Source organism: Pristis pectinata, chromosome 1 (genome assembly GCF_009764475.1).
Source record: "Pristis pectinata isolate sPriPec2 chromosome 1, sPriPec2.1.pri, whole genome shotgun sequence".
NCBI lineage: Eukaryota > Metazoa > Chordata > Chondrichthyes > Rhinopristiformes > Pristidae > Pristis > Pristis pectinata.
In genome coordinates, this window is record NC_067405.1 from 61,674,115 (window position 1) to 61,690,156 (window position 16,042).

General features: G+C 37.6%; 1 protein-coding gene across 4 annotated transcripts in view; it reads right to left on the reverse strand.

Annotated features, from left to right (window-relative positions):
* Nucleotides 1-777: 777 nt before the first annotated feature.
* The window catches only part of idh1 (isocitrate dehydrogenase (NADP(+)) 1), a 32,905-nt gene continuing 17,640 nt past the window's right edge, over nt 778-16,042 (reverse strand). For all 4 annotated transcript variants that reach the window (XM_052024902.1, XM_052024894.1, XM_052024886.1 and 1 more), the window contains 7 exons: nt 11,471-11,762; nt 6,753-6,855; nt 6,137-6,314; nt 5,702-5,853; nt 5,225-5,365; nt 2,717-2,879; nt 778-1,724 (listed from right to left, as the gene is read on the reverse strand). In XM_052024902.1, the coding sequence (XP_051880862.1) occupies nt 1,631-1,724; nt 2,717-2,879; nt 5,225-5,365; nt 5,702-5,853; nt 6,137-6,314; nt 6,753-6,855; nt 11,471-11,762 (1,123 nt within the window). In that variant the 3' untranslated portion in view covers nt 778-1,630. The remainder of the gene's footprint in view (nt 1,725-2,716; nt 2,880-5,224; nt 5,366-5,701; nt 5,854-6,136; nt 6,315-6,752; nt 6,856-11,470; nt 11,763-16,042) is intronic.

Genomic DNA, 16,042 nt, shown 5'->3' on the forward strand with positions numbered 1-16,042 from the left:
TTTCATCAAGATTTCAGTATCTGCAGTCCTCTCTTGGAATCTTGTGTGCAGTTCTGGTCACCACAATAAAGTGTGGAAGGAATTTACCAGGATATTGCCTAGAATGGAGGGCTTTAGTTATAAGGAAAGACTGGATTGGCTGGGATTGTTTTCACTGGAGTGCAGGTGGTTGACAAATTGAGGGGCACAGAAAAGGTAAAATGATCAGTCTTTTCCTCAGGGTAGGGGAGTCTACAACTAGAGGGCATAGATTTAAGGAGAGGGGAAATATTTAATTGAGATCTGAAGGGCATCCTTCCCCACAGGATGGTGGGTATATGGAACAAGGTGGTAGTAGAGGCAAGTACAATCACAGCATATTTAAATCATTTGGATAGGTATACAGGAAAGGAATAGATGGGCAAAATGCAGGAAGATAGGATTGGCATAGGTATTGTTTTTAAGCATATTTGTCTTCAAATGTGCCCTGATACAGATATTTTTAGTTACACAATTAAAACATTTGAGTGGTTTTCAGTACTAGTCTGGATTATAAAACTAGTCATCTATGCAGGACACTTTGCAGCAGTTCTGTGCATATTTGTTTATTCATAAATTCCTTGAACTAATGTTTGTGTGTAAAGCTGTTATAGAAAATAACATGCATTACTGAATAAGTTGAAGTATTCAAGCCCCTTCATTGAAAACCCCAAACTGATAAGAGATTTACCTTGTGTGAAAGTCCATATTTTTGATAATGGGATATGTAAGTAGAAGTTGTGACACATCATACTCAAAGAAAATTCAAAACTTTTATTTGAATAGTAAATGCTTCAGTGTGCAATTATACATTAATAATTGTATTCTTTAGTAGTTCTATAGATTAATTCAATTGTTTTGAGACTATGTAATTAAAATTGTGATCAAAACTTAACAGACTTTAAATACTCCCACTTTGAAACATTAGCCTGAAAATTTCTTAAGATCATGACCAGTTTAGTTTCCAGACAGAAAATTAAGCCATCTTTAGTGATAGCGAAGGGAGCACTCTATAGTCAGGATTGAAATCCTTGGATTTAAAGTGTCGTGAGATGTCCAGCAAATCCCCAGGAATCCAAGCTCCTAATTTCTTCTCCCCACCCTCACTTTGAGTTGCATACAATTAACAAGTTCTTTAGTGACCAGACAGTCCACATGATTTAATAGTCATTCAAATTTCCAAGGCCAATATTCTAAAGTGAGTCAAAAATTTCATTCCCTTTTACAAAAAAAAAGTTGGTAAAGTGAACATCAACTGAAGATTACAGCTGTTTTTCAGGTAGTTAATTCTCTAGATGTTATGAACTATAGTTAACTTGTGCCCTCTGTTTGTATATAAACTGTAGTGAAAGTCTGCTGTAAACAGTACATAATATTTATGCTTAATCTCAGTGAAAACAAGTCATTATCAAATCCAGCAACTTTTCTAATAGCTCAATACTCACATGCAATGTTTTCCAAGTGTTATTATCTGCTAAATATAGCAATTCCTAAATGCTGTTTTAACATTCAGCTTCAAGACAGATCTGACTTGGGACAAGACTTTTGACCATTCAGTATACTGAAGCAACCATGATTAAGTGCACCTTTTACAGTGCATATTCAGCAAATTTTAAAGCTTGTGGGAAGACACTTGCTTCAGTTTGAGATTTTCTGCAAGTTTGTCCATGAATTCAAAAGTGTTCAGATAGTCAGAGCGTTGCACACTTCAAAATAAAAACAAAATGAATTATAACCAAACTAGTAAAAGCATAAGGTAGGCATTTAAAATGAGTCTATCATGTTTAGAAGTTAGATATTTTGTGAATTCACACTTGATAATGTTGTTTTACAATTTATACAAGATCATCTAATGTTTCCTCTTGCATACTCTTCCAGCTTTTTTTAATTACACAAATTACTTTTATTTTTAGGTCATCTCCTAGATCACTAATCCTTGCACTTAAGCCAGCTGCTTTTATTTATCTAGTTACAGACAGCTGTGGCCAGGGTCAAAAAGATCAATACTGTATTTATATATATTTACAGACTACATTTATTAAGATTTTATAAGAGGGAAAAATTACTGATTCAGCTAATAAACCACTGAAAATCTGATGACAACAAACATGTACCATTTGAGCCTAATGCAACACTTAAGTGACAAGACATCAAATGCCACAGTTCAGACCCCACTTCTTTTGGCCCAACTAGTGCACTGAACAAATATCAACTCATGAATTTCCATAATATTAGCACAGTTATCCACAATTCTGGCTGAAGACCATCAACAGATCACTGATCAAGCAACACTTACTACTTTAAATAATTGATATCTAATGATCTTTATAATATCAGAATTGAATGGATCTGATGTGCACCTCTTGGTTTTGACCTGTGATAGCAAGAAGTTGATATTTAAGTACCCTTGCTGATTGATTAGTGCTGTCATCTAATCATAGGCTTTCATATTAATTTTAATTACTAAAAGATACATATTTGATGCTATTATCTCACCATAATAAATCTGCTGTTACATGATTTAGCACAAAGTACTTAATGTTAACCATGCAAGTATCATGACTAGCAAGCAAAAAAGTGTTAAATTTACAATCCAGAATAGACCTATCATGCCAAAGAAAAGTAAATAACAGATTTCCAAAAAATATTCAGGATTCCTTAATTTAAGTGAAGAGCCCCAAGGAATGTTTATACTTACTTTGGCAGACCTTTGATACATGCAGCTAAATCTTTAGTCATGAAACCAGACTCGATGGTTTCTACGCATACATCCTCTAGCATGTTACAGAAGTTCTGCAGTGCAGAGTTGTCATCCAGCTTTGCTCTATGGGATAATCCTCGAGTCCAAGCAAAGATTGAGGCTAAAACAGAATGGGTGAAAAAAAATTTTAAATGTAAGATTATGATAAAGGGCAAGAAAAGTTAACTTATGATTCAATAGTATCTACCATTAAAATCACAAATACTTGGTATTTCACAACTTGAAGGAAAACCGTAATGAATACCATGCTAGGGGGAAGGACACAGCTGGGTTGAAAATTCAGTTTGTTTTTAATGAATGGGATATAAATAAGTTGATGACTTTAAGGGGAGAAAGATTACACTCTGCTAGTTGTTGAAGCAAAGGAAAATTGACAGAAACCCAGTGGATATGCTAAAGAGGGCATGGGATAAGTTTGTAAGAAGCTCCAAAAACCAAGACAGACCTTGGAGGGAACTGAAGAGGTTTAAAGTTAAATCTATAGATACAACTTGAGTAACTGAACATGGACAAGCGAGCAAATAGTGCTTACTGAACTGCACAATAGACGAGTTTGAATTCATTGGAAGGGTGAGAAAGCCAAAGAGAAAGTTTAGAGAGCATCAGGGTAAGGAGTCCAGTGGCAGTAAGAGTGAATTAGATGACTCTGGTCCAAGTAAATAGTCTTGGTTGTGAACAAGATTGGAAACTCACCTTGGGGAGGGAGGAATTTAAGATACTAGTAAAGAAGGTAGAGCATAACTAAATTAGAGTGAAGCAAAGTTGGTCAGAGATCAGAAAAGTAGCATGGCCAAATAAGTAGTATAGTATAGAAATCTTGAACAGAAAAAAAATAAGATTGATAAAGGGTCATCAACCCAAAATGTTAACTGTTGTTTCACTTTCCACAGACATTTCCTGACCTGATCCATGTTTCCAGCATTCTCTGTTTTTAATTAAGGAAATTCTTGGAAAATTAATTGCAAAGTCATCAATTTAAAACTACCACAAAACTAATGGCAGATCAGGAGATTACGAGAATGGGGTAGTACAGCTTTGGTTTCTCCCTTAACTCTTCATTCAACCTATGCGGTATCTAAAAAGGAAAAATAATTATTTGAAAAGAACCTTTAGTAGGGAGAGGACACCTCCAACAAAGGTGCACGTACATGTGACCTTCAGTTCTGGTAACATCCATGATCCTATACAACTGAGTCTCTGATATCATTAAAATTGTAAATTAATAATTTAAAGTGTACCCAATTGGGTATTAATTCAAATATAGATCTCAATCTTATGCCATTTTCTAAACAGTAAAACAAAACTGCAGATACTAGAAATCTGCAATAAAAAAAAAATCAGATGTGAAAACCTGTATTTTTAAAGTTGCAGACAAGGACGATGTCTGTGATTGGGCACCCACGAAGTCTAGGTGACAATTACTTTTTGTGCTGTCTAAGAGGGAAATAGATGTGGGCAGGCAGACAAAAAATTAAAGAAGTACTTGAACTGTGAGATGCAGAACACAGCCGTCGCTTGAAATCCAAAATAAAAGAAAATGCTGGAAATACTCAACAGATCAGGTGGTATCTTGGGAGAGAAGGGATCATTACAGATGGATGACCTTGCATCAGAACTAGCCAGTTCCGACATGAACGCTTCTTCTAAATACCTGATTCTAAACTATAATGAGAGTATTTTTTCCATCATAACAACATCATGCCAACATCATGCCAAAAGACCAAGCAACCTAGTGGTCCTGAATTCAATTTTTACCATGAAAAATTATGAAACTGAATTCAAGCCATTTGGTAATTTGGAGGCCAGAACCAAAAAATGAAGCTTCGAGAGGTTGCTACATTTTTATAATAGTCTCCTGAACAAACTATGCCTTCAAAGAGGGTCTACCAACCAACCCAATATGGATTAGTTTGCACAGGACTCCAGTTCCTGTTACATAACCAAGTTATTATCCAACCTATTTGATACGGATCTAGAGACTCCAAAAATAATGGTTTCTGAACTTCTGAAAGCTTTGCCAACTTGGGTACCCCAAAATCAATAGGTGTTCATCGGAAAAAATCTCCGTTTACCATGCTCCTCAGCTTTAAAACAAGCAACAATGGATAAGATAAATAACCTCAATGAAAATTCAGCCCTAAATAGCAAAATTACCAAAATCTGCATAAATGGTCTTCCACAGAATAGAAATAATTTGAAATTGTTGCAGTAACTACATTGATCTTATTTCTGCACTGTAGTACTCTATGATCTCTTCCATCTCAAAGGAAGTATTTCATCAAAGTTGAAATGCATGCAGAATGGGTATTAGAAGTTTCTGTAAAGGACTAATGTAATTTTCAAGACAATGCACATCTTGTGGCTTTCATGCCAGACTTTGTATAACTGTATAATCAGATAAATAGAAAGACATCCTTAAGGAACAAAAAGCAAAAATCATTTTACCAATTGGATTAGTTGAGGTTTCTTTGCCCTGTTGGTGCATACGGTAATGACGTGTTACAGTGCCATGGGCAGCCTCAGCTTCTACTGTCTTGCCATCAGGACAAATTAATACACTTGTCATCATTCCCAATGAGCCATATCCTGCACACAAGTAGAATTTTTTGTTTAAGAATAAAATAATGTCCATGCTTCATTAGAATAGTTAATTATAAAATTATAGATTGAGGTACAGCTAATTTTTCTTAGTTTCTGCTCATTCTATTTGACAGAACCAGACACAATATTTTCAGAATACTTAAATCAATCAGTGGGGCTCTTCAAAGCAAGAAGTTTAGTATTTGGAATATATTGTTAAACTCAGAAATTTAACAAATTGATGTAGAAGTGTCTGATCAAACCAAACAATAAATCTAGGAGTATAAATAGTATAACTATTTATTACACAGGCAGATAAGTAACTGCTATTGGCAAGATTACCTTGTGCAATAGAGTCAGATTGCACATCACCGTCATAATTCTTACAGGCCCAAATGAAACCACCCTCAGATTTTAGTGCTTGAGCTACCATGTCATCAATTAGTCTGTGCTCATACCAGATTCCTTTGGCCTCAAACTGTGTTTTGTATTGTCTGTAACAGAAAGTGATTCTCAGTTAGAGAAAATATTTTCATGGTCTTAAATGCAGATGTGCCGTTAGCTTTCTTACCTCAACCATTCTTGGAAGTCAAGCTTTCCAAATACTTAAATTTATACTGCCCTTCTCTTTTGAGTACTCAACTGCTGACTTCTGCCACCATTATTCCCCTTCAAACAGTATTATTTCTGGCGGTAAAGTGAAGCAGTGAATGTTTGAAGGAGAAGAGGGAGGGGTGGGAAAACCTTTTTGAAGTGTTTATATAAAGAGAAAGTTACTTTTCATAGATTTCCTGGAATATATCCTTGAATCGTCCATCATATCGCTTCAGTATGGTATTCTTTGTGCTCATGTATAATGGCCAACCTTTAGCAAGAGCTTGTTGAAAGGAGCTATGAGCAAAGTCCCTAATAGAGCAGTCAGTGTTGTACATCCCCAGAGCAACTCCTCCACCATCTGTAATAGAAAACAATGATTTTATTTTAAACAAAGCCTCACTAAATATACAAAAAGTAGAACTGCGTTTGTGTTAATATCCTCCAAATGCTTTTTAAACTTGAGTGCTTTTGGGAGGAATTGAAGTAAGTTCCTAGGTACTACCTTCCTATAACAATAAACCTGGTTTATATTCACAAGCATGTCTCAGTTTGTATGGAACTTTTTTTTTTGCCTGTTTACATTCTAACCTACCTTAAAACAGGAGTGCAAATTTAACCTCTCCTATACTTTGAAACGGAAGTTATTGGCTCTATACTAGCAATTAATATGCAGAACCATATTATCTGTCTTTACATGAGGGGTGGAGGCACGGGAGATGATGAAGGGTTCATACAGATAAGTAAATCGAAGTGTACAGACTTTAAAGCATGCATCTTTATATCATGCAAACCTTACCTTTGAAGTTGTGAACAGTATAGGTAACAGGTTCACCGTGATCAGGTATGTACTTGATTTCAACTGTACCAGGACCAGGCACAACGAAGTCTGTAGCTCTATACTGTGGAAATACAGTAAAACTTCATTAATTGGCAAGCTTGGAACTTCATTGGTGCTGGACTAGTGGATTGAAAGGAGTTTAATAATACTCCAAACACACTCAACTCCAATGAAGGTTCACAGACCCGAAGTGCTGACTGTTTCTCTTTCTATAGATGCTCCCTGACCTGCTGAGTTTTCCCCAGCATTTTCCACTTTAGTTACACTTTTACTTTTAAGTTGTTATACAGTAACATTTCAGATAGCCAAGTTAAAAGGGAGTGCGGGAAACAGAACCAGGTAAGGTTCAAAGGAGCATGGCCACGGAAGAGACAAGTTTAAAGGGAGCTCGTAAATTGATGCACTGGTGAGTTAAAAGAGAGCGTGGGAATCATGACCCCAGCAAGTAGAGGGGAGCATGGTGTCCCAGCGTGTGGAAGGAGAACAAAGAAAGAGGGTCTACAGAGAGTGGGTGGGAGCACAGGAACAGGAATCCCATCGGGTGGACAGGGAGCACGGGAATGGGACCCTGTTGAATAGACACTGAAAGCAACATATATTACCTGGTGTGCCAGATGTTGAACCATCAACATTTCCAAATGATCAAATAGCAGATTATCAGAATTTTAGATGTTTTTATGAATCACTATTTACATGAATCTTTCTACGAGAATCACCCTCCTTAGCAATCATTTCCAACTGTAGATTATGAATAACAACTTGCCTTCCAAAAGCTCTTCAATACAGGGCAATAAGGCAAAAACTGACAAAGTAAAAATTGATCTCCAAAACACCAAATTACATGCTTTTGATAAGGTGTAAGAGACCATTATTAAGGATGAGGTTTCAGGGTACTCGGAAGTACAAGATAAAATAGGCCAAAGTCAGCAGGGTTTCCTTAAGGGGAAACCTTGCCGGACAAGTCTATTGTAATTCTTTGAGGAAGTAACAGGAAGGATAGACGAGAGTCAGTGGATGTTGTTTACCTGGATTTTCAGAAGGCTTTTGACAAGGTGCCAGACATGAGGTTGCTAAACAAGGTAGGAGCCCATGGTATTACAGGAAAGGTACTAGCATGGATAAACGATTGGCAGAAGGCAAAGAGTGGGAACAAAGGGGGCCTCTTCTGGTTGGCTGCTGGTGACTAGTGGTGTTCTGCAGGAGTTGGTGTTGGGTCCGCTACTTTTCATGTTTTATGTTAATATCTGGATGATGGACTTGATGGCTTTATGGCCATGTTTGCGGATGATACAAAGATAGGGAGAGGGGCAGGTAGTGTTGAGAAAGCAAGGAGACAGCAGAAGGACTTGGACAGGTTGGGAGAATGGGCAAAGAAGTGGCAGATGGAATACAGTGTAGGGAAGTGTATTGTCATGCACTTTGGTAGAGGGAATAAAGGCGGAGACTATTTTCTAAACAGGAAGCAAATTCAGAAAATCAGAGTTGCAAAGGGACTTGTGAGTCCAGGTGCAGGATTCACTAAAGGTTAACTTGCAGGTTGAATCAGTCGTAAGGAAGGCAAATGCAATGTTAACATTCATTTTGAGAGGACTAGAATATAAATGCAAGGATGGAATGCTGAGGCTTTTTAAGGCATTGTTCGCACCACATTTGGAGTACTGAGAGCAATTTTGGGCCCCATATCGAAGGAAGGATGTACTGGCGTTGGAGAGGGTTCAGAGGAAGTTTACAAAAATGATCCTGGGTATGGAAGGGTTAACGTGTGAGGAGTGTTTGATGGCTCTGGCCTGTACTCGCTGGAGTTCAGAAGGATGGGGGGGCGGGGGAATCTCATTGAAACCTACCGAATATTGAAAGGCCTGGATAGACTGGAAGTGGAGAGAATGTTTTCAGTAGTGCGAGTCTAGGACCAGAGGGCACAGCCTCAGAACAGAAGGACGTCCCTTTAGAAAAGAGATGAGGAGGAATTTCTTTAACCAGAGGGTGGTGAGTCTGCGGAATTCAATGCCACAGATGGCTGTGGAGGCCAAGTCATTGGGTATATTTAAAGAGGAGGTTGATAGTTTCTTGATTAGTAAAGGCATCAAGGATTACAGGGAAAAGGCAGGAGAATGAGGTTGAGGGAGAAAATTAAATCAGCTATGATCTAATGGTGGAGCAGACTCTATGGGCTGACTGGCCTAATTCTGCCCCTATGTCTTATGCTTGGTAAACAGAAAACAAAGTGAATAATAAAAATATGGAAAACTTGGTGGGGGGGAGGGGGGGTTGGTAAGAGAAATTTTACAAAAAAATAAAATAAAGTGATAGAACAGTGAAGAAAACAATTAGAATGGGAAAGTAGCATTTTAAAGATGATTTTATTTCTTACTCAACTATACATAGGAAATGAATATTAAACTAAATGCTGATCAGTATTTTAAAATAATTTACAAAATCTACCAAAATTAAATGCATTAAAAATGATTGATGCAAATTTATACAAAATTGTGACATTGATCACTGAACTGGTTAACCTTCAGTTTGATTGCACAATGTGAAGAACAACTTTCCAAACAGTTCACTTTTGGTTCCATACAGATAGGAGCATTAGAATCATGTGATATTGACTTTACTGTTGCAACATTGATGAGTCATTCTGCAATTCTCAGCAATATTTTCCGTATCTACTCAGGTTTAAATGCAACTGTGCCACTCTGTGCTTGTGCCAAAAGGAACAAATGGTAGGGAAACACATCACCAGGTGATTTTGCCCTTTCACCTTGAATGAATTGTTAAAACATTATTAACTCTGCAATTCCCATTACATCAAACAACACTAAAGAACAAACAGCTATTCCACACATTAAAAGGTTCAAACAAAAAGGGTGAATAATGTTTAGGAGATACACGTTTAAGACCTAATGCAAGGTTTAGTATAGATAGGTATAATGGGTGATATGGACATGGTGGTCCAAAGGGCCTATTTCTGTGCTGTACATCTAAAAGGTGTTAATTACCCTTGATAGACAATTTCTCAAAGATGCTATGTACAGTAGTTATTTAACTTCATCCAGAACATTGTATTTTTCTCACTTTTACAGTAGAATATCCAGACACCAAACAGTTATGCAGCACAATAAGGAGGCACTTTGGCCCACTGAGATTGTGCCAACCATCCAGCACCCATCCACACCAAGCCCATTTTAAAAAAAAATTCTCTCCACATTCCCATCAACTCCCTCCAGATTCTAACACTCATCTACACACCAGGGGCAATCTGCAGTGGCCAATTAACATAACAGCCCACACAACATTGGGATGTAGGAGGAAACCGGAGCATCAAAAGGAAACTCGCATCACGTTGGGGGAATGTGCAAATCCGACACAGACAGCACCGGAGGGCGGTATTGGAGTCACTTGGAGCTCTGAGGCTGCAGCTCTTCTGGCTCTGCCATCCACTTATCAGATGAAGTCACAAGACTAGATAAATTGAGAATTGGAAGGAGAAAGGTTTGCTCAGTATACAATAGCCTTTTCTAAAAACTATGCATGGAAAAAACAATAATTCAGTTTCCCCACATTGGCTACTTTTTAGTACCTGGGAAAGCTTCTGATGTTTGACTCTGAAGGCCATGTTTCAGACTGGCCCAATTGCCAATTTGAAGGTATCCAAGACAAGCAAAGAAAGTACAATTGGGCATCCATTTACACAGTGTGTAGGTTCTTGAAAAACACTCGGCAAATAGAGATCATGTAATAGGATACAAAGGGTTGGCAGGAAGCAACTAGCTGCTTCTGGACAGATCTATGCCTCTTGGTGATTGTACTACAACACGTTAAAGTGAATCAATATTATGTACAAAAAAAGGATCACAGTTAATAACAGCTGATCACAGTTAGTGAAGTCAAATTCTGACAACACAAGTTTCTTTTAAATTGGTTTTCTCCAGAAAGCACCAACTTTTATGCAAGTCATAATGATTCAGAAAAGTTCAACGTATACAAAGGAAGTTCCAAATGGCAGATTTTTGTGGTCATGTACACACACCCTCCTCCACATAATCAATGTAGGTCAAATAAAGACAGGCCAGATAAGGGAAATTGAAGGGACAAATAGTTTGTGTCTGCTTTAGATAAATGGCTTCATATTGGACTGTTAGAAATTTGAACAAATGCAGCAATTCATTCTGTCAGTTGAAAATGCTATATCTTTTTCCTATGGTGGAGGTGTCTAAGACAAGAGGGCATAGGTTTAAGATGAGAGGTGGGTGGTTTAGAGGGGACCCGAGGAGGAATTTTTTCCACTCAGATGGTAGTTGGAGTCTGGATTGCACTGCCTGAAGACGTGGAGGAGGCAGGTACTCTCACATTTAAGCAGCATCTAGACAAGTACTTGAAGGCATAGAAGGCTACAGACCTAATGCAGGTAATTAGGATTAGTGTAGATAGGTACAACAGGCAGCATGGACATGGTGGGCCAAAGGGTCTGTTTCTGTGCTGTACAGTTTTATAATTATAACTATATAATTCAAATATACTTGGCCGAGGGTAACAAAGCCTTTGAAATCTGTAACGTGAATCTAAAACCTTTTATATTTTACTTTTAGGGATTCACAAAATAAATGCAGTTATTTAGAAAGCAAATTCACACTGACTAACAATACTGATTTAAAATAAAAGCGATTTTGGCTTACTTGGTCACCGTACGCATGACGTCCAATGATGATTGGCTTGATCCAGCCAGGCACAAGTCTAGGAATGTTCTTACAAATGATTGCCTCTCGAAACACGGTGCCACCAAGGATGTTGCGGATGGTCCCATTGGGTGATTTCCACATATTCTTTAGTTTAAATTCCTTTACTCTGCTCTCATCAGGTGTGATGGTGGCACACTTAACTCCTACATTATATTTTTTAATAGCTTCAGCAGCATCAATAGTCACCTGATCATTGGTAGCATCACGGTGCTCAATTCCCAGGTCATAACTTAAATGGAAAAAAAAACAAGGTTCCATCTTAATCTGGATCAATCTAAAACTTAAAACTGACATTCTCTAAGTAACATTTCTATATTTTTCCTCTAAGTGAATGCACACGATTAAAGATATTAATGTATTAATGCTTCAATAAACAATGTATGAGACAATTAAACACTAAATGCTGGAACTTTTTTAAAAAGTCATTGACAGGATGCGAGTGTTACTACCGAGGCCAGCAATTTTTGTGCCTTCTAATATCCTTTATACAAAGAGGCCTCCTGGGCCATTTCAGAGCAGTTAAAATTCTTGTGCATCATTCATGGACTAAACTGAACGAGGATGTCAGGTTTCTTCTGCTGGAAGGATACAATTGAAATTGATGGTTCTTATGACAATCTGGTAATTTTAAAGCCACCACCACTGATGCTTTTTTTTATTCCATTCAGCATGGACCTTTCTTTGGGATTAATGTAATTTAAAAAAAATCAGAACCCAAAGTTTAATTTTTTTTTTAAAATAAGTGAAATCTGAAAAGGAGAATCTCTCATTTCCTGCTCAGAATTATAAAGAATCTTGCTCCAAAGTTTGCTGTCCACTCAAAGTAGTTCTCCCAGTCCCCGGTTTCAGAATTGTTATCAATTTAATATAAGCACTACCCTGGGCTTTCCAATCTGCAGCAAAGGAACTTCACTCATTGACAGCTGCCAACAGACATTTTGTGGGCATCTCAGTGCAGGCTTTTCATAGAACTATACCCAATTCAATGTGACATCCTCTACAGCAAATCCATAACATATGTGAACAAAGCAGGAAACAGAGGATCTTCAACCACAGTGAAGAATCCTCATAGGTGTGCAGAGCTCTGACCAAGAAATATAAATTAGAAGTCAAAAACAGAATAATAGATGGGATTAGAGGGCCAAAATAAAAAACAAAGAAAAATTAAAACTTTTTTTTCCTAAAGGAACAAGACTTCACGCTAGCAAAATTATCTTTTGGGGCCAGAGAGGGTATTTAGCATAAATCATCATCTATTATGCCATATGTATATACAGTCACAAAGTTATACAGCATGGAAACAGGCCCTTTGGCCCAACTCGTCCATGCCAACCAAGGTGCCTTCCTGAGCCAGACTTATTTGCTTGCTTCGAGCCCATATCCCTCTAAACATTTTCTGTCCACGTACTTGTCCAAATGTCTTTTAAATGTTGTAATTGTACCTGCCTCCACCACTTTGTCTGGCAGCTCATTCCATATACCCACCACCCTGTGTGTGGAAAAACTTTCCTTCACGTCCCCTTTAAATCTTTCCCTCTCATCTTAGACCTATGGCCTCTAGCTTTAGATTCCCCTACCCTAGGGGAAAGGCCGTAATCATCCACTTTATCTATACCCCTCATGATTTTAAAAACCTCTATAATGTCACCCATCAGTTTCCTTCACTCCAGGGAAAACAGTCCCAGCCTAGCTAGTCTATTCGTATAACTCACAAGCCCTCTAATACCGGCAACATCCTGTGAAACTTTTCTGTACCCTCTCTAGCTCATTCACATCCTTCTTACGATATGGACACCAGAACGGCACACAATATTCCAGGTGTGGTCTCACCAACCAGATGTAACATATCATCCCATTTCTTGTACTCACGTACGCCTTCTTCACCACCTCACCTACCTGTATCACTACTTTCAAGGAACAATGTACTTGTACCGCTGGGTCTCTGTTCTACAACAGTGTCCAGGGCCCTGTCATTCACTCTGCATATCCTGCCCAGGTTTAACTCCCCAAAATGCATCGCTTCACACTTATGAGTTAAATTCCATCTGCCATTCCTTTGCCCACCTTCTCAGTTGATACTGTTGTAACCTTACACAACCTTCTTTACTGTCCACCACACCAATTTTGGCATCATCCGCAAACTTACTACTCATGCCACTTACATTGTCATCCAATTATTAATAACAAACAGTAGGGGACCCAGCACCGATCCCTGTGGCCCACCACTGGTCATAGGCCTCCAATCTGAAAAACAACCCTCCGCTACACTTTTTGACTCCTTCCACCAAGCCAGCTCTGCATCTAATTGGCTAGCTCACCCTGGATCCCACATGATCTCACCTTGCAGACCAGTCTACCATGTGGGACCTTGACAAAAGCCTTGATAAAAATCAATGTAGCCCATGTATATTTCTGAACACACCATGTCTAGTGTGGAACAAGTGGTCAAGCAAAACAAATTTACGGCAATACACTGAGTTCAACGTGGAAGCCAATGATGAAGGCAACAGCACACACTATGAAGAAGCAAGGTATATCCAATACAAATGTCTGGATTTCCGTATCTAACTGCACATGTGCACACTACAACATTTGATATCAGGGTTTCTTTTACAACAACATAACTAAAATACATACTAAGCAAAAGCAATATTATAATCAATTTGCACAAATAGTTTTTGGTTTCAGGATTTTTTTTGCTCTCATCCTTTGTGAGAAATTAAAATTGCTTGTCTGACATAAAAAATGCTGAAAGAAAAGATCACATTCAATTTTTGAAGGGGCTTCAAAGGATTGGGAGATCATTACTAAATTTTCAAAGCTAGGGAAACAAAGCTCGCAGTTTCTGGAAAAGGGTTAGCCTTTGAGGACAAAGCTGAGAAATTTCTTCACTCAAAGTAGTAAGTTCTCTAACCTGGAGAGCTGAACATTTGGTATTGGTATATTATTGTCACTTGTACCGAAGTACAGTGAAAAACTTGTCTTGCATACTGTTCGTACAGATCAATTCATTACACAGTGCAGATACATTGAGTTAGTACAGAGTGCATTGAGGTAGTACAGGTAAAAACAATAAGAGAATACATAGTAATTCAGTTTTTACGTTCAAGAAAGAGATCAATATATTCCTGAATGTTATGGGAGTTAAGAGAAATGGAAATGGTGCAGGAAGGTAGAACCAAAGTTGATTACCCATTATCCTCCGGAATGGACTAACAATCACAAGAACCAAATGGCATACTCCTATTGATTATGTTCTGAACAAAGAATGCTAAGAAAGGTACATTATTTTTCATTTTAATTGTTTTTTAAGGGGGGGAGGGGGAGTTGTTGAAAATTAATGTTCCATAACTGGATCAAAAGCTACATAAAGGTTCAATTTTCTACTGCTCAAAATACTGTTATTTCCTTTTTGCACAAGTTGGAAGAGCAAGATTAAAAAAAGCAGTTAAGACTTTATAGTGGTCAATTTTTTATGCATAACTTTGAAAAAGAAATAACAATACACTCCAACAGAAATATTTCTCCTCCTCCATATTCAAAATGTAGATATAAACCAATTCCTGAGATGCAACCACAATTCATATACAAATCTCTTCAGCTTCAAATTTCAGCCATCTCCACTTTCTGACTACAGCAACTGAATTTTTGAAATTAGTGTTCTTATCCATTAAATAGACACTTAATAATAAAGTCATTTTGTGAAGTAACAACTAACAAATATCTATCCCAAAGCACTCATTTGGGTTGTATTTTCCATCCAAAAAAACTTCAACAAATAACTCAAATTTACATTTGTTATCTTAGCAGGGCCAAGACAACACATGAATGTACAATTCAAAGGGATTCTGAATTAATTATGTTGAGAACAAGTCACCTGACAGTATTAAAGAATCCATCCTCCACTTATTTTCATTGGCTACATTCCACCCAGTCCAAAAAAATAGGTTAAATCCAAATTCAATTACATGTACTAATTACATTTTTGATATTTTGGATATCATTTACAAGATACAAAGTCACAAATTTGTGAAACTGAGCCCAACATTTTCTATTATTTCAACTTAATTTCCTGTATTTTGAAGTGGTGTTTTATTAGAATACAGAACAATTAACAAGGGAGAAAAGAAGGCACACTCTGCCTCTTGTTTCCAGAGGAAGTTGGCTAATGTGGTACCATTGTTTAGAAAGGAAATAGATAGTAATTACAGCCCTGTCTGCTCCACATCTATGGAGGTCAAATTATTGGAAAAAGGGACCTGCAAAACTCAGAGGGGCATGACCAATTCATTTAATAAATTCACAGTGACTATCCTTGAACATTGCATCTGCCTAACAACTAAATATTTTTCAGGAGGAGAAAAGGTTGGTTGATGAGGATAGGATATTTGATATAGTGCACGTGAACTTCAGCAAGCAGGTTAACAAAATTCCACAAGGCAGATGGATCAGAAAACATAGAAGAACAAGGAATGAAAATAGAAAAGAAAATTGTAGATGCTGGAAATC